Source organism: Maylandia zebra, linkage group LG1 (genome assembly GCF_041146795.1).
Source record: "Maylandia zebra isolate NMK-2024a linkage group LG1, Mzebra_GT3a, whole genome shotgun sequence".
In the NCBI taxonomy this organism is placed as follows: Eukaryota; Metazoa; Chordata; class Actinopteri; order Cichliformes; family Cichlidae; genus Maylandia; species Maylandia zebra.
In genome coordinates, this window is record NC_135167.1 from 41,115,032 (window position 1) to 41,139,313 (window position 24,282).

General features: G+C 45.2%; 1 protein-coding gene and 1 long non-coding RNA gene across 2 annotated transcripts in view; both read left to right on the forward strand.

Annotated features, from left to right (window-relative positions):
- LOC143419507 (collagen alpha-6(VI) chain-like) overlaps positions 1 to 12,841 on the forward strand; it is a 117,689-nt gene extending 104,848 nt beyond the window's left edge. The window contains exons 27-41 of the mRNA XM_076886490.1: positions 323 to 385; positions 468 to 518; positions 1,024 to 1,059; positions 1,176 to 1,238; positions 1,319 to 1,381; positions 1,958 to 1,993; positions 2,069 to 2,105; positions 2,261 to 2,272; positions 2,539 to 3,032; positions 5,629 to 5,725; positions 6,642 to 7,283; positions 7,357 to 7,441; positions 9,511 to 9,641; positions 10,563 to 10,610; positions 12,053 to 12,841. Of these exons, the coding sequence (XP_076742605.1) occupies positions 323 to 385; positions 468 to 518; positions 1,024 to 1,059; positions 1,176 to 1,238; positions 1,319 to 1,381; positions 1,958 to 1,993; positions 2,069 to 2,105; positions 2,261 to 2,272; positions 2,539 to 3,032; positions 5,629 to 5,725; positions 6,642 to 7,283; positions 7,357 to 7,441; positions 9,511 to 9,641; positions 10,563 to 10,610; positions 12,053 to 12,228 (2,034 nt within the window). The 3' untranslated portion in view covers positions 12,229 to 12,841. The remainder of the gene's footprint in view (positions 1 to 322; positions 386 to 467; positions 519 to 1,023; positions 1,060 to 1,175; positions 1,239 to 1,318; positions 1,382 to 1,957; positions 1,994 to 2,068; positions 2,106 to 2,260; positions 2,273 to 2,538; positions 3,033 to 5,628; positions 5,726 to 6,641; positions 7,284 to 7,356; positions 7,442 to 9,510; positions 9,642 to 10,562; positions 10,611 to 12,052) is intronic.
- Positions 12,842 to 19,585: 6,744 nt separating this feature from the next.
- LOC143414372 (uncharacterized) lies at positions 19,586 to 23,765 on the forward strand. The gene is made up of 3 exons (XR_013095054.1): positions 19,586 to 19,745; positions 21,600 to 21,714; positions 23,703 to 23,765. It is a non-coding gene; the product is annotated as an uncharacterized LOC143414372 (long non-coding RNA).
- Positions 23,766 to 24,282: the final 517 nt, after the last annotated feature.

Genomic DNA, 24,282 nt, shown 5'->3' on the forward strand with positions numbered 1-24,282 from the left:
AACACAATGAACATGGGACACCAGACCTCTTCAAAATAAAACAGGAAGCATAATGACACGCAGACATGAAACACGTGAAGGCTGAGGGAGACTTAAACACACGGGGTGAAGACACCAGGGGACTGTAATAAACAACAGCAACCTCAGTATAACAGAAATGAACTTAGATAACCTGATGAACTTACGTTTAAAATGTGAATAAAACTGGATTCAGCCTGTAAATAATGTACTCTTTATTTATAAATGGAAAGATATTTTGGCAGGGTTTTGTTGGATGGGGGTGTAAATTCTGATGGAGAAATGTCCATGGTTGTTATTTAAGGGCCAACCAGGAGAACCAGGTGTGAAGGGTGCTCTGGGACCACCAGGACCCAGAGGAATGCCGGTAGGATCCCGAACATGAGCTGAGCTTGTGTATATCTGTAATTCAATGCAGTTATCTCATGCAAGACTTTCTCTGTGTTCAGGGTCTGGATGGTCGTGACGGGTTTGGACCTGAAGGACCGAAAGGTTCAAAGGTAGAGCTGAACCTTAATTTGACATCAACCAACAAAAACTGAATGAATTCTGTTTTCATCAACAATGAAAAGCAGTAAGAAGAACGCCACATGGTTTTAGTTTCAGCTATTCGTTTGATGGAGGAGAAGATGTTCTGGTTCTCTCAGGATACACCGTGGTTTGTGTCACTGGTGACCCGCACCCAAGCTCTGTGCTGGCACAATCCAAAATGTTCCCTCCCAAGTTTTCATAAGAACCTGAAGAACCTCAGTTTTACCAGGATTCAGAAAAAGGAACGTTCGTCCATTTTTCACTGGCAGTGGTGAAGTGATTGAGGTCTGGGAGGCTGTTGAGATTTGGGGGCTTAGTGGAAAAATACAGCTTAGTATCATCTGCATAGGCATGGGGATGTCTTTGGTGCTGTTCAGCTGGACAATGATGTGGGTAAAACAGATTTACACATGTGGCCGAACATTTTAGAAAGTCTTAATCGTGAAATCGTTGCTTCTTCCTTTCTCTGTACAGGGAGATGCTGGTTTTCCTGGTTACCCTGGTTTACCGGTGAGTCCTTCCATTTTCCACACACTAAAACTTTGATGCCACCATGTGGTTCAGCCAAAGTAAGCTAGAAGTATGTTGGACTCTGTGGTGATTGAGACACGGCATTTTGTCTTCAGGGCGACGACGGTGCGAAGGGACCGAAAGGGTATCCAGGATCCAAGGGGAACCGGGGTCGTGGGGTAAGAAAGGTTTCTTTGATGTCGCGTCACTGAGACGTTGGCTTTTTGCTTCTTCTGTGATTTATGTGTGACCCATACAGGGGAACTCAGGCATGCCAGGAAAGCCAGGTGAGCCTGGAGGTGACGGATATCCAGGACACAAAGTACGTTTAAACTGCATCTTCACCTGCCTACCTTCACTCTCATTAGCACGTCTAATAATTCTTTGAATGATGTTATCTTCTAAGCAAATCTTTCAATAAAAAAAAGCTCATTTAGTTTTTAAATTAAATTAGACAGAGGACATATTAAAAGATGGAGCTGCCAGGCAGGATGAAAAGAGAAAGACCTCATAGAGGTTTCATGGATGTATTTGGCGAGATCATGCAGAGGGTTGCTGTGACAGAGCAGGATGGTATCTGAGCTGGAGGCAGATGGCTGTGAGCACGTCCTGGTTACTGATGGACGATTTCAGTTCAAAAAGCTGGTAATGACACAGCATCACAAATTGCTGGGATCACTGTCCATAGGAACAGACATCACACAAGATCCATCCATGACTGGCAGACTCCAGCAGTAACGCTGCATCCTGTTCCGTTGTCAGGGAGGGACCACATCAACGTAAAACCGGCACCATGTAAAGGAAGCGGGTCATCACCCTGTGGAAGCCACAGATAAAAGTCACATTTGATTATCCTCCCAAATAAACTTACAATAATCTCTGTTTTTCCTCCATCCAGGGCCCGAAAGGTCCTCCTGGGAGCAGAGGCCTGTCTGTAAGTCCACCTTTAAATCGCTTCACCTGCTTAAAATAAATATGTTGTTACAAAGAACATTTTCTGTCGTCTCAGGAATGCGAACTGATCAACAAAATCAGGGACAACTGTGGTAAGTGTCATCGCTTTAAACACGTTTGCAAAACAATGATCAGCTGTTTGTTTATGAGTTTTTATGTAGAGGATGGAAACTAAAACGAACGTTTGTGGAAGCAAACTGCAGAGTACGAGCGCTGTGATAAGTGAATGTGTTTCTGCTTCACACAGCTTGTTCACACGGTACGTACGTCTCCTCTTAGTGAGAACAAACATGGTGAGTACAGCACAAAGACTTTGTCCACAGATGCCGACTGACTGAGATCATCGGGACATATTTGCACCTTTTTATCTGAAACTGTCTCCAACTGCTTGGTGGATTTTACTGAGTAGCAGAAGTCCTTTGTAACTTGTAACTAGTCGTCTTTGAGTATCTGTTAATCGGCCTGAGCGTGTTTCCAACACCGCGGTCGTTTCACTTCAGCTCTTCCTGACGTTACCTCCTCCAGGTGAGTCACAGTGTCCGGCCTACCCCACCGAGCTGGTGTTCGGCTTGGACATGTCTGACGACGTGACTCCGACGGCCCTCGAGAGGCAGCGCTCCGCCCTCCTCCACCTGCTGGAGGACTTGAGCATCGCTGAGAGCAACTGTCCACAAGGCGCTCGCGTGGCTGTGGTTGGATACAGCGCCTACACCAAGTACCTGATCCACTTCCAGGACTACCATCGCAAGACTGCGCTGATAGAAGCTGTGAAGAACATCGCCCTAGAGAAGACGTCCAACAAACGCCAGCTGGGCGCCGCCATGCGCTTTGTGGGTCAGAACATCTTCAAACGAGTGCGAGCTGGGTTCATGGTGAGGAAGGTGGCCGTGTTTTTCACCAATGGAGCGTCTCAGGACAACACTGACATTCTTACTGCCATTATGGAGTACCGGGCTCTGAACATCGTCCCAGCAATCATCTCCCTGAGGAACGTTCCCGCGATTAATCAGGCGATGGAGGTGAGTTTGATTTAGCCTCCATCAGGTCCATGGTGAACATGCTAAAATTAGACGATACATTACAAATGAATTCTCAAACATGTTTCATAGTTTTTCTGTTGTTGGAAAAAACGATGTTGATGAATTAACCTGAACACTTTAAACTGCACCATCATGCACAAAATCATCTTTCATTTAGTCTGACTTAAAACCTGACTGAGACCATCTGGGGATGGGAACCAAAAACAGCTTTTGTAGGAAACCTGTTGCTGATGCTGCCCAGACAGACTTTACCTTCCACAGGTAACAAACAGCAGTCGGGCTGCAGCCTCCCTGTCTACCTGCTCACGTTTCTAAAGTAGAATCAGTCTTTGCTTCGTGTTCTGCTAAGAGAAAGATCTCAGAGATGTGAGTCCTCGTTAGGGATTTGCTTTGGTGCAGCCTGAGGTTCATGTTACTAAACTGTGGTTGTGAGACAGCTTTTTTTAATGTAACAGGTAGTGAAGCAAATTACTTTTTCCCAGGAGCAATCAAGTAGCAAACTGCGTTACCTTTAAGAAAAGTGTTCTGGTGTCTTGCTAATCATTTTATCTTGACTCTGGATTCTGTAGAAAGAATAGAGCCTGGAATGTGAAGTGCGTGACTCCCTGGGGTAGCTCAAACACACAGCTTTGATCAGAAAACTCATAAGCTGGACATTATTTTATACAACCGACAAGGATTCAGGGTCACCCCAACTATCAGTTTCTTCTTTAGTCTGAAGTACTGAAGTAATAATCTGTAACCAAATATTATGTCTTGTTTGTTATAACAAATGAGAACTGCTTATTAACAGTTTTTTAAATGAATTCAAACTGTGTCTTTGGTTGGTTAATAAGCTGAAGTGCTGCCACTCCTCCTCCTCGGCCTGTGCGATGAGGAGTCTGGCTGTGACTCAGTGGGTCAGGATAACTCAGTATGTTGATACCAGCATGGACTAGCGTAGATCCATCCATCCATCCGCTTATCCTTTTCAGGGTCGCGGGGGGCGCTGGAGCCTATCCCAGCTTTCATAGGGCGAGAGGCGGGGTACACCCTGGACAGGTCGCCAGTCTGTCGCAGGGCCGACACACAGGGACAGACAACCATTCACACTCACATTCACACCTAGTGGCAATTTGGATTGTCAAATCAGCCTATCCCCACAAGCTGCATGTCTTTGGACGGTGGGAGGAAGCCGGAGTACCCGGAGAGAACCCACGCAAACACGGGGAGAACATGCAAACTCCACACAGAAAGACCCCGGCCTGATGGTGGAATTGAACTCAGGATCTTCTTGCTGTGCGGCAACAGTGCTAACCACCGTACCACCGTGCTGCCTCTTTTTTTTTTCTTTTTTTTTTTTAGCGTAGATGAAAAGGTTAATAAATGAAATGGGAGCTGCTGTTACGATTGAGGTGGAGGACTCACACGCAGGACTCTGATGCACACCGGGTGTATATACAAAAAGGTGAGGGGTCAGGGCTCCAGGGAAATCCAGGGGCAAAGTGCTCATTCCTCTTCAGGCAATCCACACACGCGACCAGCCTCTCTCTCCGACACTCACCACACAGGAAGCAGTCCAGGGAGTCTGTACACAGGGAAACGTACTGAAGGTTTCTGTTTGAGGCTACACTTCCTCCTCGTAGTCACCAAACTGGCCTGATTTCCCACTTTGGACACAGTCAACCAGGCCAACAGTACCTTTGCAAAGCACCACAGGGCCTGGCTGGCTCTGTGGGGAGCCAGGCCTCCAGAGCTACAACCAGGCGACCAGGTGCTAAAGGAGGCAAAGGAATAATTGGACAACCGACAAAGTGAGCAGAAGAGAGCCAGCTTCTCAGACAGTTACTGCTGATATTGCTGCTCTTTAGACAACTGAACAAGCACCACTGATGTGGTGCACCAGGAGCAGGAAGTGATGCAATAATGCAGCGAGCGTGCCACCCTATCTGTCCACAAAACCTACCATGCCTCTCAGTGTGAACATACAGGAGTGTGGAGTCGATATCGTAATATCTGGTTTGGATGAAGATGGGACTTCATAAATCAGTAAGCACTGTTACAGCAACGGCGCCCTGAGATTATCGGAGTGTTTGCCTTGGATTAAAAAACATTTGGCTCTTGATGCTACAGTCAGGGTGTCCCCGTTTCCTTTTTAGACCTTACAGTGTGATGACTTCTGGAGGGTTCCACGGTTTCATCATCTCCCTTTTAAACTCTTTGCTCTCACTTGAGCCAATACATCTGGGACCTTCTCAGCACATGATGTGAGGGCCTTTTTCCCAGCCTGTTTGGCCTGCAAGCACAAAGTCGTTCCAGCTCATTGTGCACTTAGTCTCCCTGTGCGGCTCCAGTTATGTTTACAGTGTGTAGCCAGAAGTTAGTGTACAACAGGAAGAAACAGCTGTGGTGCCTGAAGCCTTCTCTCATGGCTGTCAGTTATAAAGCACATACAAGACAGATGGACCGAAGAGGGAAAGTTTAATAAAACATCATTTTCTTTAAGCTGCTTGTCGTCTTCCCTCAGTCGTTGAGGAATTCTGTTTGTCATGAACGAGCGAAGCGGTCGGTAACGGTAGCTGCTGTCTCCTCTCAGGCTGACGACACAGGAAACTCCATCTTCACGGTGCTGAGGAGGCCACAGGAGCCGGCTGCTGACCTGAGGAGGGTCAAGAGCTGTGCCGTCTGTTACGGTAACGACTGATGCTCATACCTCATCTGCACTGCACACTTTTTTAGTTCGAGTTAGATGAGCTGTGTGGGATCAAAGTGAATATGAGGAAGCTTGACTTTACAGTCCTCTTAAAAATGTAAATCGCCACATCTCACTGCTCTCAGGACGTGCGGCTACTTTTATTGATGCCATTATCGGCTCTGCAGCAGGTGACTGTGATAGTAGGTAGGGGTGGGACTTTATTTATACCGATATGTGACAGAAGGAAGGGGGCCGACACTCCGAGGCAGCAAGTGTAGCTTCAGGCCGAGTGCACAGACAGAAACACAGGGATGAGACCGCAGAGCTGAGTGCAGAGTTTTTAAAGCTGGCCTGGTTTTATTTTCAGCCATTTTTCCACGATGGAGAACAAAACGATTCAACTTGTCCAGGCCTTAAACGTGATGCGTGTTCTCCCCTGCGAGTCTCACAGCCCTGAATGTGCACTTGAAGCCATTTTTGATTCTAACTTGTTGGATCTGCTGCTCACCGCCAACAAGTTGCTGCAGTTTTACGACTTTCCCTGCTGATTAAAACCTCCCTGAGTCATTAAGCAATAACAAATGAAAGGTTTTTATACGACTGCAGTTAAAAACAAAACTTCCAGAACTTTTTCTGTGATTTCACACATTTCTTTCTTTGTTCATCGTGTAGAAAAACAGTTAAATATTTAACTTCTGTACACTGACAGAGACTTTGGTTGATACATAACTTTATGCCTTTAGGTGTCTAATCCTTCCCTGGATGAAAAACACTTACACAATATCAGACTTTTTTGTTTCAGTTTTGGTAATACGTGAGAAAAATCACTTTTTACAATGAAGTTAACGTTAAATACACGAGCAGCGTATGTGGATGAATAAAGGTGTTTTCAGTGGCTGCTGCTGTCTCTGCAGACCCCTGCAGGCATGCAGAGGAGTGCGCCTTCATCCAGGAACCAGTGCTGCCTCAGCAGGCGGATGTGGACCTGGTCATGGTGCTGGACAGCTCCAGGGAGATCCAGGCCGATGAATACGCCGGTGCCCGGCAGCTGCTGAGCTCTGTGGTGGAGCAGCTGGCCGTGAGTCCACAGCCCCGCCGAGCCGGCCGCCAGGCCCGAGTAGCTCTGGTCCAACAGAGCACCAAGGTGGAGTTCGGCCTGCAGACCTACCAGAACGCTGGAGACATGAAGACGTACATGATGCAGAACATGCAGCAGCAGGGCGGCTCTTTGGCGCTGGGACAGATGCTGGACTACACCCTGAGGGAGGTGCTGCTGAAGGCCGGCCAGCCGCGCAGCAAGAGGGCCGTCCTGACTGTGGTGGGCACCAAGACGGCCTACAGAGACCAGGCCAAGCTGCGCTACATCTCCCAGAAGGCCAAGTGTGAGGGGGTGGCGCTGTTTGTGGTGACGGTGGGTGATCGTTACAACCGGATGGAGGTGGAGGAGCTGGCCAGCGTGCCGATACAGCAGCACCTGATCAGACTCGACAGGCTGAAGGCCGACGAGCAGGGCTACGCCCAGCGCTTCATCAGGGTCTTCCTCTCCGCCCTCAACAGTAAGAGCACGCTCAGATCTCCCTGTCGTCTGTAACCAGACACACACTGACGGGCTGTTCGGGTTTATTTCAGAGGGACTCAACACTTATCCTCCACTCCCATTTAAACTGACCTGCAGCCAGCTGTCAGAGCCAGGCGACACTCTGGACACGAACAGGTAACACTTTCCACAGACTCACACAGACTCACACTGAGCCACAGCTTCCACAGACTCACACAGACTCACACTGACTCACACTGAGCCACAGCTTCCACAGACTCACACAGACTCACACTAAGCCACAGCTTCCACAGACTCACACAGACTCACACAGACTCACACTGACTCACACTGAGCCACAGCTTCCACAGACTCACACAGACTCACACTAAGCCACAGCTTCCACAGACTCACACAGACTCACACAGACTCACACTGACTCACACTGAGCCACAGCTTCCACAGACTCACACTGACTCACACTGACTCACACTGACTCACACTGAGCCACAGCTTCCACAGACTCACACAGACTCACACTGACTCACACTGAGCCACAGCTTCCACAGACTCACACAGACTCACACTGACTCACACTGAGCCACAGCTTCCACAGACTCACACAGACTCACACTGAGCCACAGGTTCCACAGACTCACACAGACTCACACTAAGCCACAGCTTCCACAGACTCACACAGACTCACACTAAGCCACAGCTTCCACAGACTCACACAGACTCACACTGACTCACACTGAGCCACAGCTTCCACAGACTCACACAGACTCACACTAAGCCACAGCTTCCACAGACTCACACAGACTCACACTAAGCCACAGCTTCCACAGACTCACACAGACTCACACTGACTCACACTGAGCCACAGCTTCCACAGACTCACACAGACTCACACAGACTCACACTGAGCCACAGGTTCCACAGACTCACACAGACTCACACTAAGCCACAGGTTCCACAGACTCACACAGACTCACACAGACTCACACTGACTCACACAGACTCACACAGCTTTGTCATCAACAACACATCTGTGTAGCTCACACAAACACACCTTAAAGCAGATAACCCATAAGCTGGAGACAATGTCATCTCTTACTGTTTGGCACTAATTAACTGGAATAAGTTTCTCTTTATTGCTTCATGAACTTCTTCACAAATAAATTGAAGACAATAAGAACAACCCCAGGTTTCTCTTCAGCTCTGTAGCCAGGCTGACAAACAGTCAGAGCTCTGTTGAGCCAACCATCCCTTTAACGTTAACTAGTAATGACTTCATGAACTTCTTCACAAATAACATTTTTATCATTAGAGAAAAAAATTACCAATAATCATCCCACAGATGTAATATTATCTACAGCTACTCTTAGTACCATTGATGTTAAGTTAGACTCTTTTTCTCCAACTGATCTTTCTGAGTTAACTTCAATAATTACTTCCTCCAAACCATCAACGTGTCTTTTAGACCCCATTCCTACAAAACTGCTCAAAGAAGTCCTGCCATTAATTAATTCTTCGATCTTAAATATGATCAACTATCTCTAATAATCAGCTATGTACCACAGGCCTTCAAGCTGGCTGTAGTTAAACCTTTACTCAAAAAGCATCTCTAGACCCAGCAGTCTTAGCTAATTACAGGCCAATCTCCAACCTTCCTTTATATCAAACATCCTTGAAAGAGTAGTTGTCAAACAGCTAACAGATCATCTGCAGAGGTTTATTTGAAGAGTTTCAGTCAGGTTTCAGAGCTCATCACAGCACAGAAACAGCTTTAGTGAAGGTTACAAATGATCTTCTTATGGCCTCTGACAGTGGACTCATCTCTGTGCTTGTCCTGCTAGACCTCAGTGCAGCGTTCGATACTGTCGACCATAATATCCTATTAGAGCGATTAGAACATGCTGTAGGTATTACAGGTACTGCGCTGCAGTGGTTTGTATCATATCTATCTAATAGACTCCAGTTTGTTTTTTATGGCCCCGCCCCTCCCTGAGCCTGGTTCTGCTGGAGGTTTCTTCCTGTTAAAAGGGAGTTTTTCCTTCCCACCGTTGCCAAGTTCTTGTTCATATGAGGTCGTCTGATTGTTGGGTTTCTCTGTAGTATTTCTATGCCTTGAAATATAAAGCACATAAATGTTAGTAAACAGCAGTTTCGGAGCAGCAATAATTAAACATGTTATTCAGAAAGCTATTGTGATGGCTCAGCGAGTGCCGCTGCTCTGTGTCCAGTCAGGGCTCAGCAGACTGGGAGCTGGAGATTTCCGATCAGCCGAGAAACTGGTTCCAGGAGCAGACGGGAATCTTGGCAAGAAACCTGAGCGTCATCAACACTCTGAGCAAAAGAAAGAGGTCGTTTTCAGGTAGAGCACTCACACACACACATAAACACACACACACACTCACTAATTAGTGCTCAGTAACATTCAAAAACATTTTGGAAAGAAAAGCATCTGCACTTTCAGTTTCTTGAAGACGTTTCACCCGAGAAGCTTCTTCAGTTCTCAGAGCGACTGGTGGAGCGTCCCAGATTTTTAAGCCCTGTGGGAGTGTCCCTACGAGGGTCGTGGACCTCCTATTGATCCTCTGCCTGGGTGTGAAAATGGGTGGGGGTCACAATCAACCAAGATGTTGGGTGAACCCACACGTGTAAAGAAAGCTCTTAAAACATGCGGTTATCCTAATTGGGCTTTCATCAAATCAGCAAAGAGGCTGATTCCCTGAGGTCAGAAGGCCCAGGATGTGATTGGGTGTTAAGGCGTCGGGAATGAAATCACATGATAGGGTGGAGTTAGGTTTCACCCAAACCCTTGGCTGATTGTGACCTGCACCTGTTTTCATACCTCGGCTCGTGTGATTAGGTACAGGATCATTAGGGGGTCCGTCGTCCCCTCTTGGGCCGGGGCTTAAACCAGTTGCTCTAAGAACTGAAGAAGCATAAACGTCTTCAAGCAACTTAAAGAAGTCCAGACGCTTTTCTTTCCAAGCTCCTCAGACTACGATGAGCTGGATGACTGAGAACCTTTACAGACATGTTTCTAATTAGTTAAAAACAAACAGATTTTAACCACGAAGGGTTCACATTCAGTCGTCAGTGAGTCCACATCATTAACAAGCACACACTCGGATCACTGGCCTGTTTATGGCCGTCTGTGTTGCTGTTTATTTCTCCCCTGTGGGTGTAACTCAGCCTGTGGTGTTGTAAAGTGCTCTAATGAAACCTGCTTCACTGAAGCTCTGCAGCTTTAGCTCGCACTCCCTGCTGACTGTTTGGTCTCTGACAGATGTGGACGTGGAGCCGACGAAGCAGCTGGACAGCTTTGTGTCCACAGGTGAGCATCCACCTGCTCTCAGTCACACTGTCCTTTCTCTTCCTCGCTACGATGACGGGAAGAACGCTGAGTTTGAGGAACGCAGATGATCTCAGTGACATCGCACCTACAGTCTGCAATCATCAAATAGGGAGACATTGACCAAAACATGAGCCACAAACATTCAGCCTACTTCAGTTTAACCAGCCGAGAACTGAGGGAAAGTCTTTTAGTGGGGTAGCTCAAACCGGTCAAAAGATACAGACTAAAATAAATTCCCCTTCAGAGGACATAAACGAGTGTGCTGGGTGTCAGGAGGTTACAGTGTTATTAGTAAGAAGCACAGCTGCACTTTGCAGCTCGATACATAAACTGTGCCCAGTGTCCTGCTAGCCTACCGTGTGAGGACAACGACTGATATTTCCCAGCCTTCAGAGCAGACGGCAGATATCCGAGCTCAGACTTCCTGTTCAGTTCACTCTTCATTGTTTATGCATTTAATAATAGTCTGCAAAAATCAAATCAAACACCCTGGCAAAGAAGGCCCAGAGCTGCTGCTCTACCCTCCTCAGTGGAGAGCGTGATCCTCCTGCCAGGTGTTTGTACTCAGGGGCCACGACTGAGAGCAGGAAGGCTGCACTGAGGGTCATTAACACCCCCCAAAAAATCACTGGCTGCCCTCTGACACACCTGGAGGCCATCGCCAGATCCTCCTGTCTCAAGTAAACCAGGGCCATCACAGGTGACCCCGCCCCCCACCTGTTTGACCCACTGCTCTCTGGTCTGCGCCTCAGGTCAGTCAGCTGCCACACCTCCAGACTCACTAACAGCTTCTTCCCTGACCCCTGCCCACCAATCTGAGGCATGGTCTGAGTGACCCTCATCACTCAGGACGCTCACACACTCACATTCCTCTAGAGCAGGGGTCGCAACCTGCGGCTCTTTAGTCCTTATACTGCGGCTCCACGTGGTTTGGAAAAAAATGACAAGTAACTGAAGTGTATTTTAATTGTCTTGGTTCTTTTTTAACTTGTAGTTCGCAATTGGAAGATTATCGTGATCTTGAAATACAAAAATAAAATTATATGTTAGTATTCTTCATCGCTCAAAATAACCGTACCCGCCGAAGCGCCGTGGATTTATCGAGGCTTTCAACCCCAGGCAGGCCAAGCATGGATCTTTGGATCCACAAACGTAAGTGAGCAGCTCCTCCATGAACTATGGTAACAACAAGCTGGGTCCAAACTGCTCTTTGGGTGTTAAAGGTTGCTGACCCCGATCTGTCTGCTATGTATTCCTGAAGCCCTTTACTATTGATATATTTTCTTCCTCCGTTGCAGAGCGCCCATAATTTTGCACATGTACAATGACAATAAAGGGCTCTTCTATTCTTCTGTTCTGTTTTATTGAGTTTGTTTTTCTGTGAGCTGATTTTGCCTCCTCGCTCCTGTCACCTCTTGCAGGCATCTGCTTCCTCGGCAAGGATGCTGGCGACTGTGTGAATTACACGGTCAGGTGGTTCTTCGACCACAAACGCAGCGTCTGCTCCCGTTTCTGGTACAGCGGCTGCGGAGGCAACGAAAACCGCTTTGCGACGCAGGCAGAATGCGAGAGAGTTTGTCTGTCAAAGCACAGATGAGGCGCCGGGCCACCGATCTGCACTGAGAGCTGACACAGCAGCAGAGCGACCTCAGAGCAGCTTCGTCCACAGTGGGTTTTGTTCTGGGCAGTTAAAGTGTAAAGACTTAAACACACACAAGGAGCCGCCTTGTCCTCCACCCATGTATGATTAGTTTAGTTCACTCCTCTGAAACTACTTTACTGAAATGGAATAATCTTTTTTATGTCACAGGGTGCTATTTTTAAAGGTATTTTCATTTTTAAATACTTTAAATGCTTCCAAGAAAAGACATCACGAGAATGTGTTGAAAAATGATTTTATGCCTAAAACCTTTATGAATTATGTTTAACAGATGCCAAAGGAAGCAGGACTGTGATGCAAATTTCTACCAGGCGTTGGTGCAGTGCCTTTGCAGCTGCAGCCGGGCAAACAAAATCTGTGAGAAAATTTAGAAACATCAAAAACTAAAGTTAAAACAACGCCAGCTCAAGAAACGCTGCCCCCTGCTGTTGAAAATATTAAAACCTGCCTTTAAAATCCAAATATTTCCAAAGCTCGCAGGCGCCTTGAAGCAGCTCCTCTGAAACAGCTGCATGTATTTTGTACTGTTTGTTTCTGAATAAAAGTTTGTGTTTAGATAAAAGTCCGACATGTGTCCGTGTCTGTGTGCCTCTTCAGGATTTCAGTGAAAACAACCCAAACCTGACATTAAAACAGATAAACGCAGCACAACAAAGTTTAAAACATTATCCACCTGATATGTTAAAGCTCATATGAAATATTCAGTGATCCTGTCACGCGAGGTTCAACCTCTGCGTTCAGGTCAAAGACGGTACTGCTGTGCTGTGTTCCTGCCTCAAGGTGGCGCTGCAATGCCTAAGAAGCAGTCAGCAGGCCCAGGCTCCCTCACTCAGTAAAAATGAGTTATTGGTAAGCGCTCAGCAGCGACGCTGCCCACTCTGCAGCACAGGGACGCCACACGTCTCTGCATCGAGTGATCGTTGCAGCGTGCGGCAGTGGAAGCTGCGCTGCTCTGAGCTCCATCGCTTCCTGTTAAAAACAGTCTTTTCATACAACAGTTTTTGAACTTAACGGGTTTTCCTTTGGATAATTTACTGTACAACGAGTTACATAACAGTGACAGGATGATAGAGTCGTTTACTGGGATGCACCATCGTGAAGGCTGGAGTTATCCTCCAGACTGGTATCTGATGTTTTTGTGGTCACACGCTCAAAGACTTTATCACAGGTCATTTTTTATTGTGAAGAAAGATGGAAACACAAACATCCCCATCAGCCTGAAGTCTCATGGTTTATTTATTTGATCATTTTAAGACTTGGAGCTCAGTAAACTGGTGTCTATTAGACAAGTTGTGGTTTTAATCGTCTTTGCTGTCTTTAAACATTACATTTCACTTCCAAATGTGAGCACAGAAGTAATAACAGTAACTCACCTGAAAGGAGTTTCCCCCCTCTGTTGGTAAAAAGCAGGTTTAATACCATGATACATAACACAGGACGATGCTGCTCTGCCTCGTGGGATTCTTCAGCAATCCTGAAACACTGACTACACTACTCGGGCCCACAGAGCAAAAGTAATGATTTTATTCCACCTTATTTTATTTCTATAATACAAAGAAAGATTAGTGTGATTATTCATTTGTGTTAAGTCTTTTTGTTTTATTGGATTCCAGCCTTTGTAAAAGAAAATCATGCGTCTTTGGGTTTGAAGGCTGTCACATGACCTTCAGCGCCGGCGGTGTCACCGCTCCAGGACGGTCCACCAGCAGCGCTACGAGCCAAAGGGAGCATCATCAGGAAGCAGGCATGTCCCTCACTTTGCACAGACTGTAAAGATGAAATGTGATGTTATTCATTAGTCTGTGAATTCCAGTTTTGCCCCATTAAAAATGCACAGAAAGATATTTAACCAGCGTGAAAAACTCCAGGCGGACGTTGTCTTACAACAGACACATAACTGTGCAGGCAGCACAGAGCGGACCCAAACGCAGACTCATGCACTGAAACATGAACTCAAAATACAGCTTTACTGCTCAGAATGGAAAAGGGAATACAAAACGATACTGGGAACACTGGGAAACGCACACAACCATGAGGGAGACGCTGACATGAGAGACGGATAACGAGGAACAAACACGGAAACACGAGACCTTCACAATAAAACAGGAAACAGAGGAACATGAGACAGAGGGCAAAGACACGAGGGGAAATCTAATAAACTGAATAAACCTTGGACCTAAAACACAAATAGTAACACAACATGACAAAGGACACAAGGAACTCCAAACACTGGGTGATATGACCGAGACCATGACCCACAGGCCTGTCACAGGTTTCCTAACGTGTTCTCAGCCTGTATGTATGTAGTGAGCTACAAAGGGGTTAGCAATAGACATAAAAATATTGATTTGAAAGTACTCACAGTCATAGATCAAGAGATTATATTCATAATTATTAAATGATCTATACTTGACAACAAGCTGTGTATCGTAAGTGAATATGGCCCAAATGTTGACGACGCCTCATTCTTCCACTGCACTCTCTGAACACCTAAATTACTCACTCGACCTCATCTTCGGACTAAATAGAGAGAAAGGCTCAACACAGCAGGAAGTCAGCGCAGTCCACAAATATAATCAAACTGTAGATGAGCGATGCTGGCTTTGCGACTTTGGCGCTCCCTTCACCCCAACAGTAAGGAATATTCTTTCTTTGTCACGGTTAGCGCTGGCCAACCGTGGGGATGTGGGAGTGAAGACCCAGATGCAGGACTCTTAATGATGACGAGTGCGTTTATTTACAGCGATGTAAACAGTTCATTGGCTCTCGTGCCACGTCTTCTTCCCAACTGCCTCGTGCTCTCTGCTCCCGTGTCTCTACACACATTTTAAAGAGTTAACTGGAAATTTTTATTTGCAACTTTACACAAAACTCCCCAACAGCCTGTGTCCGAACAAATGAGCAAACATCGTCCAGCGTCTGTCTCCTGAGGGGCACCAGGCAGGGATGCCCACTCTCCCCTTCACTGTTTGCAGTGTTTGTCGAAACACTAGCAGCAGCAATTAGACAGAATACAGTGATTAAGGGCATAAAATGTAAACATAAAATCAGTCTATGTGCAGACGATGTGTTGCTTTCTCTCCAAAACTCACAACAGATGCTTCAGTGTGACCAGAAAATCCTTTTGATTCACAAGTCAAACATGTAAATCCACCTCTAATGAGGAAGATGACGGGAGGAGCCGGAGGAGGTGCCACCTTTCCTCCTCCACCCCCCCGCCATCGCCCCTCTCCTCCTCTAAAAGCAGCCCTGAGCTGCAGCTCTGGATCAGCTGTGTTTGGTTGCAGAGGTGCTGATGCTGCTGCAGCAGAGCTGTAAGTGGGTTCACGTCTTTTTCTCTTTGATCTTGCGGTCAAAGAAAATATGCAGATTTTTCTGAGTCAATTTGGGAAGTTTGGAATTTCCTGTTGTGTCAGAGAGGAAATGATTGCATGCGCAGTTTACCGTCTGTCTCCTCCTGAAATATCACCTGATGATGTCTGATCACAGGTCAGTTTTGTGTGATTCCAGCTGTGATGTTGTGAAAGCAGCTGCTTGTCTGCTGAGACTTTTAGTGGAGCTCAAACTACAGACTGAGCTGCAGCAGCTCACGGTGTGTCAGAGCAGACGGGCATTAATGCTTCAGCCCAAAAAGACGAGCGTGGTTCTTACCTTGGCACGCCTGTGCAGCCGCCTCTTCAGATTGGGATTCATTGAGAATGTGCTGCCTGATGAATGTTGCATGGACTGACACTGCCTTATGCCCCTCATGCTGTTTCAACTGTTATCTCAGATCTTTGTGCTTTAATCAAAGATCTTTTTTATTTTTGTTAATTTTGAAAATAAAAATATTTCGGTAATGAAATAAATTATATAATAATAATTATTATAAAATTATATAATATTTCAGGGTTAAAGTTGAAATACTGTTTACTCTTTAATCCTGAAATAGTACTGTGAGATCTCAGATTTTGTCTTTCTTTCTTCAAATTAACAATACAGTGCACTAAGGGTTTTGTTCTCTTTGTGTCATTTGTTGTTCTGGCCTCTAGTTTAAGTCACTGTCTTCTGTTTCATGGGTTATATTCCTTCTGTCTATCCTTCAGTGTCACGTTTGAGTGTTTGTGATTTGTGTCTTATTTCCTGTTTTATTTTGATAGTCCCAGTCCTATGTCAGTGTATTCAGTTTTACCTGCCCCTGTCTCGTTAGTCCTAATCTCTCCCAGCTGTGTCTCCCTCCTGTTTCCCATTCCCTGATTACTCCCTGTGTATATAAGCCCTCTGTTTGCCTTTGCTCTCTTTTGTGTCGTACTTTCTCCATGCCGTGTGTTTGTCGTGTTCCAGTGTTTCTACTTTTTGTTTTTGAGTTATTTTTATGAGGGTTTTTCAGCATTAAGGCAGCGTTTTGAGTTCCAGTCCTGTCTGTGTGAGTCCTGTACAGTATCTCAGCTGTTCCTAGGACTGCACTCTTCTTCACAGAGATCTCCGATGTTGTTCCTGGGATCTGCTGGAGCCACTTGCCTAGTTTGGGGGTCACCGTACCAAGTGCTTTGATTACCACTGTGACCACTGTTACCTTCACCCTCCACATCCTCTCCAGCTCTTGATATTATTAGAACTTCCCTTTAAGTCTAGCTTTGTCCAGCCACTGGTAGGATTTCTGGATATCAGCCTCCTCTACCTGCCGGTGGTACATACCGTGAGGGGCCTGTACTTCCATGATGGTTCCTCGTCTCCCTCCTCTTTCTTGGGTTTCTGCTGCCTGAGGTATTAAGTTGGAACAATTCAATTTTATTTATATAGCGCCAAATCACAACAAAAGTCACCTCAAGGCGCTTCATAGATACAGAGAAAAACCCAACAATCATATGACCCCCTATGAGCAGCACTTTGGCGACAGTGGGAAGGAAAAACTCCCTTTTAACAGGAAGAAACCTCCAACAGAACCAGGCTCAGGGAGGGGCGGGGCCATCTGCTGTGATTGGTTGGGGTGAGAGAAGGAAGACAGGATAAAGACATGCTGTGGAAGAGAGACAGAGGTTAATAACAGATATGATTCAATGCAGAGAGGTCTATTAATACATAGTGAGTGAAGAAGAAACACCCAGTGCATCATGGGAATCCCCGGCAGCCTGCGTCTATTGCAGCATAACTAAGGGAGGATTCAGGGTCATCTGGTCCAGCCCTAACTATATGCTTTAGCAAAAAGGAAAGTTTGAAGCCTAATCTTGAAAGTAGAGATAGTGTCTGTCTCCTGAATCCAAACTGGAAGCTGGTTCCACAGAAGAGGGGCCTGAAAACTGAAGGCTCTGCCTCCCATTCTACTTTTAAATACTCTAGGAACAACAAGTAGGCCTGCAGAGCGAGAGCGAAGTGCTCTAATAGGGTGATATGGTACTACAAGGTCATTAAGATAAGATGGGGCCTGATTATTTAAGACCTTGTATGTGAGGAGCAGGATTTTGAATTCTGGATTTAACAGGAAGCCAAAACAGGAGAAATCTGCTCTCTCTTTCTAGTCCCTGTCAGGACTCTTGCTGCAGCATTTTGGATCAGCTGAAGGCTTTTCAGGGAGTTTTTAGGACATCCTGATAATAATGAATTACAGTCGTCCAGCCTGGAAGTAATAAATGCATGAACTAGTTTTTCAGCGTCACTCTGAGACAGGATATTTCTAATTTTAGAGATGTTGCACAAATGGAAGAAAGCAGTCTTACATATTTGTTTAATGTGTGCGTTGAAGGACATGTCCTGGTCAAAAATGACTCCAAGGTTCCTCACAGTGTTACTGGAGGCCAAGGTAATGCCATCCAGAGTAAGAATCTGCTTAGAGACCATATTTCTAAGCTTTTCAGGGCCGAGTACAATAACCTCAGTTTGATCTGAATTAAGAAGCAGAAAGTTAGCGGCCATCCAGGTCTTTATGTCTTTAAGACATTCCTGCAGTTTAACTCATTGGTGTGTGTTATCTGGCTTCATGGACAGATAGAGCTGGGTGTCATCTGCATAGCAGTGTAAATGTATGCTATGTCTTCTAATGATGCTGCCTAAGGGAAGCATGTATAATGTAAACAGAATTGGTCCTAGCACTGAACCCTGTGGAACTCCATAATTAACCTCAGTGTGTGAAGAGGACTCTCCATTTACATGCACAAACTGGAGTCTATTAGATAGATATGATACAAACCACTGCAGCACAGTACCTGTAATACCTACAGCATGTTCTAATCGCTCTAATAGGATATTATGGTCGACAGTATCGAACGCTGCACTGAGGTCTAGCAGGACAAGCACAGAGATGAGTCCACTGTCAGAGGCCATAAGAAGATCATTTGTAACCTTCACTAAAGCTGTTTCTGTGCTGTGATGAGCTCTGAAACCTGACTGAAACTCTTCAAATAAACCTCTGCAGATGATCTGTTAGCTGTTTGACAACTACTCTTTCAAGGATGTTTGATATGATATGATATTGATATATCTACCACAGCATCGCAGGCAATACAACTTTATTTATAGCACATTTAAACATCAAAGTGCTTCACAACAAGGTTAGAATATAAGATATAGGAGTCCAAAAAACCCTAAAAAGTACAGATAAAATAAGCAATAAAACTTCAGAATATAATTTAAAAGAGAATTACTGAGTATAAATATAAGGTGGGGGTATTTATACAGTGGAGCATCAGTAGAAGATAAATACTATAGGATAAAATATAGGGGATGTGCACTAACTAGCTGAAAACACTCGGTCAAACAGCCAAGTTTTTAACAGCGTGTTAAATGAATAGATGGAATTAGAGGCGCGAATAGCAGCAGGAAGATTGTTCCAGAAGCTCGGGGCTGCCAGGACAAAAGCACGGTCACCTCTTAGCCGGGATCTAGGCTGCACTACGAGTCTCCCAGGGGTATAGGAGAGCTCTGGACTACTGCAGGACTTTGCTGGTAGATGACGCAGGCGAGCAGTTTGAGTCTAATATCCAAAGTACCAAACAAAGAAAAGAGTAAACAAAAATCACAAAATAAGAAACTGAAAGGGCAGCTTTACTCTTACTTAAATGTAATTGGGAATAAACACTAAAACTAGAAACCGCTGAAGGGGACAGTGAGGGTGATCAGGCAGACAGCTGTGCACACAGCTGGCACAAATCAGGAGTAATGAGCAGGAACTCGATATTAAACAAACACGACTGATTTCACGAGGAGACAAAAGGACGAAACACAGAAAGTAAAATAACTAAATGGAAAGATAACATACACGTGACCAGACTAGATACAAGGAAACTTAAATGTCTTTAATGTCAGTAAAAATGTAAAATCTGCTCTTTCTTCTGTCAGAAGGCCGACAGCAGCTCCACAAACAGCTGGAAGCTCAAGAACCGAACACGACTCTGGATTTGTTTGTCTGACGGGGCACCCCGGGTGTCGACGGCACCAGACCAGCACCCAAAGGAGACCCCGGCAGCCCAGGGACACTGGTAAGACACATCCATACTCTGCATGTAAAACATGGAAGTAGTGACCATGACATCACCCACTGGCTGGTGGAGTAGTCCTTTGAAGCCACGACTTTATGGTCGAGTTTTAGGGGATCAGAGGTAACTGCACGAGAAGGTGTCTGCTGGTAAGGAGACTCGTTTTAGGAGCATCGGGTGGACATTAGACGAACTGCAGCTTTTGGGGGTCTCAGTTATTTATAGTGTTAAATGTTGGGGCTGAACTGTAAGGTTCATTTTTCTACATCCATCTGGATCAGTGATGGATGCTGGAGATGATTCTGGTGAGCTCATCAGACTTACGACATCTCGTTCATGCTGTTACATGAAGGCTGATTTGCAGTTACAAAGCACTTGGCCTCTTGTATAAACAGATTTGTTTAAGAGTTTCCTGATGTTTTTCATTTAGTTACATAACTGGTCTTGAGTATGTGAAGTATTGCGGTCTGACAGGGTTTTTATTCATGGGCCTTTTTGTTTGTTCTCAGTGTTTTTGGCAGCTTTCACAGAGTATTTGTAAAGCTCGTTGTACCAGTGTAGCATCAAACCTGTGTCATTAATCACTGATTGCTGGACCCTTTTGCTACTCCACATTCAGCTCGTGCACTGGGGGAGTGAACATTTAAGACATTCCCGGGCAAGCGGATCTATATAATCTCTCTCATTGGTTCTGGGTCTGCCGCCGGTGTTCCTCTCAGTTGAGCATTGTAACAGGGCGGCCCTTAGCGGCTGGAAACACAGTAAGATGGACCAAGGCAAGTGTAGTGGAACAATAAGTATTTATTTGCCTTACAGCTCCTTACAAACAATTCACTTGTCGAGCTTCTTCACAGCACATCAACCCTCTAATGACAGCCTTAAATATGTTCAGCTGTCACAGACTAAACCATTATTCCACTTTCAGGTAAATTCTTAAATCCCAACCTTCCACCACAGTATACATTATACCAGTTTGAATAAATACATAAATACATTTCACAAACCTTGGATTACCCCAGAAATTAAAGCCGTCCTCAAGCAGAAGAGGAGGGCCTTCAAATTTGGAGACGAGGAGGAGCTGGAAAGGGTGCAGAGAGAGCTGAGGGGACTGATAAGGAAAGGGAAGGACAGCTACAGGCAGAAGATGGACAACCAGCTTCGAGAGAACAACGTTGGTGAGGTCTGGAGGGGCCTCAGAGCCATCTCGAGGTGGGCAAACGAACTGAATCATTACTTCAACAGGTTTGATTCATCATGAGGCGGTCTCCAACCCTCACCCACCCCCACTGCTGCTGCTCCACCTCTGACACCTCCTCTACTCACCCTGCTCACTCCTCCCCACCCCCAACAACAGCAAGACTGTAAATAATGAACAGGCTGTCAACTTTAATTCAAATGCTCATTTTAAGTGCAGACTAAAACATATTGATCACATAATCCCAGCACACAATCCTGTCAATTAAAAGCACTAACAATTAAAGTTTTTTGGGTTTTGTCCCTGGATGTCTCTACAGTACATCAGGCAGTCATTGGATTTTCATCCAAGTTTAAAAACTTATATTTATATTAATATAAATATATTATTTAATTATATTGAATTGTGTTTTTTTTCCAATTGCTTTTAAAGCTTTTGAAAATTGGAGGCTGTGCATGAAACTGTCTGACATCCCTGAACAGTTAATAAAACCTTTGATAAACCGAAGCTGAAAGTCTTCAGTCACATTTTAATCTGTTGCCTTAATCGCACAGATACAACTTTAAAGATTTTATAAGACCTTTTTTGTGACGCACAGGGTCGCTCTGGTTTACAACGCTGTTAATAAATACATTTGATTCATGTTTTTCTTTCTTGTGCAGGGTCGTAATGGAAGAAGAGCTCCCGGTGGTGAGAAGGTCTGTTACTGTGCACAGATATCTGACTCACCTGGTGAGAGAGGAACCCGAGAACCTCCCAGGTGCTGCTGGGCCACAGGTGAGTCCTATCGTGATGGTATGCTCATGTAACACTAACAAAGCGCTAATGAATGAATGCATATCAGGTATTAAGCTAAATATCGGGCTATTATTAATCAGAAGATGTAAGAACGGCTACTGGAGTTGATTGTCAATAATTAATAAATACAACACAAAAGCTTTTGCAGGTATCATGTATTTCAACAAAACAAAGAAAAAGCCAGTTGGGGTGCACAAACACAACTAAATAATCCTGTAGCTTATATTAAGCAATATAGGTTCTCAAATCAAAAAATGTTCCCCATAAATAACACACATCTGTATCAAAACGAGTCCGGCTCGCCATCCTTTTTAAACCCAAAAGGGTCACCTGGCCTGTATTAAATAAACAGGGTCAACAAGAAATCACAAAAATAATATTAAAATGTTAATGCCAGGTAAGCTAAATACAAGTTATTCTTGTTCCTGTGTACACAACTTATAAATAAAAAAACAACATATTTAACCAATTAGGATTTAACAAACAGTTCAACTGCAATATACAGATTGTACAACTTCAAAACATTTATCCAACAAATATCAGTCAACTCAAAACAGTCCTTCAAGTAGTTTGGACCTGGAGGTTGCTGTGGTCTGCTCTTAGATCCACTGGCCACTGAGCTCTTCCTATAGCGAATACCATCAATCAGCTCCAATTTATTCAGTTCTCTACGGAGAATTTCAGGAAGCTCTTCCATGGCTGTTGGGGGAACCTTTTCTCCTGACTCCAACTGGTGAATAACCTCCCGGAGAGTTGGATCGGTTCTCTGTTTTTGATAAATAGATATGGTGGAAATAACAGGAAGTCCATGGGAATCTTCTGAGTAATTCTCAGGAAGCACTGTGTTGATGGACAGGGATTCAACCAAACTATTCTCAGCTTGGGTCCTGACAGCTTTGGCAAATCGCATCAGCGACTTCAGCTGATATTTCATCATCACTGTTGCTTGAGAGATGTTGTTGAGCAAACTGATTATTAGTGCCTCATCTTTCTGAGCAGGTTCAGGTTTTTGCTTGCCAGCTCGATATTGTATCTTGAACGAGAATGTAGAAATACAGCCAGCCAACGATGGCCGGTAGCATCCAACTTTGTTGATGTCTAGATATAGGTAAGAGGGTTGTTATCCGTGACCACTGTAAAATTTGCTCCATGCAAGTAATCATGAAATGTTTCTGTCACGCTCCACTTCAGTGCCAAAACTTCAAGCTTGTGAGCTGGGTAACGACTTTCACTGGATGACAATGCCCTACTGGCATAGGCTATCACCCTAAGTCTCCCCTCTTGCTCTTGGTAAAGGGCGGCGCCCAATCCGGAGGTACTGGCGTCAGTGTGGAAGATGTAAGGCAATGCCGGATCAGCAAAACCTAGAACTGGTGCAGTGCTAAGTTTGTCAATGAGAGTATCAAAAGCCAAGTGGCATTCAGGACTCCACCTGGAACCAAAGATTGCTTGGGATCAAACTGTGAGCTCTTAGAAGTCTCATTTCTGGAGCTTTCGTGAGTGGATGGGTATCCACATGTGAGGTTGTTGAGTGGCTTGGCCTGTAGTACCCAGCGAATCCCAAGCACGGAAACACATTTTGAGCCAGTGAGCGCTGTAAACGACCTTGGTCCCATATTCCTAATCACGTCCCTGTGGGATATATAAACTTCTATCTCTAACCACTTTTTTACTCTACTTCTCATCCAGGAAGCAAACACTAAAGGCTCATTCAGAGCAGCTGCACACACTTAGTCCTTCAGTCGTTTTTGGCCGAGTAGACAGAGTTCTCATGAATAATGATCCTTGGCATCAGTTATGTGTTTAACTCCAGCGTGGTGTAGCTGTTGGACTTGGCTCATAAAGAGACTTCCAGAGAAATTCACTGGAGCTGTGTGTGTGTGTGTGTACGCAACTTTAAATATTGTCATTCATTCATATTGATGACAAGGATATACACTCGTAATCAGGCATTAATGTTGCTGCAGGGAGCCGGGGGAACGGCGGCGAACCAGGACCCAAAGGAATGCCTGGTTTTCCAGGATCTCAGGTGAGTGCGTCACTTCACCGGTGCAGATAAGCCTATAGTGACTGATTTAAACAGTATCACTGCTCATGATGTTAACAGAGTGTGAGCTGTTCCTCCTGCAGGGTAAACATAGACCAGTTGGGGAACCAGGGCCAGCTGGAGGTCGTGACATCACTTCCTATGGCACCCAGCTGTAAAAGTGACTGTGTTTGTAGGTTTTTCAAATTGAATATTGTTGCATCGGACTCTCTTCAGTCAGAAAGTGGTTTCTGTATCTTCATCTAAATGACGTCGAACTACTTCCTGTTCCTTTACAACAGAGAAAGCCAACAGCACATAACGCTCCCTGTATCTCAAGTTCCCAGTTTATTATTCCGTTCACACATATTAACATATGAGAGCAGATGGTTCGTAAATGTTTTGACCAATCTGTTGTTGTTTCAGGGCCAACCAGGAGATCCAGGTGTAATTCTGGATCACAGGGACCCAGAGCAATGCTGGTAGGGAATTTAACGTCTCATTTAATGGTTTTTCTTTAT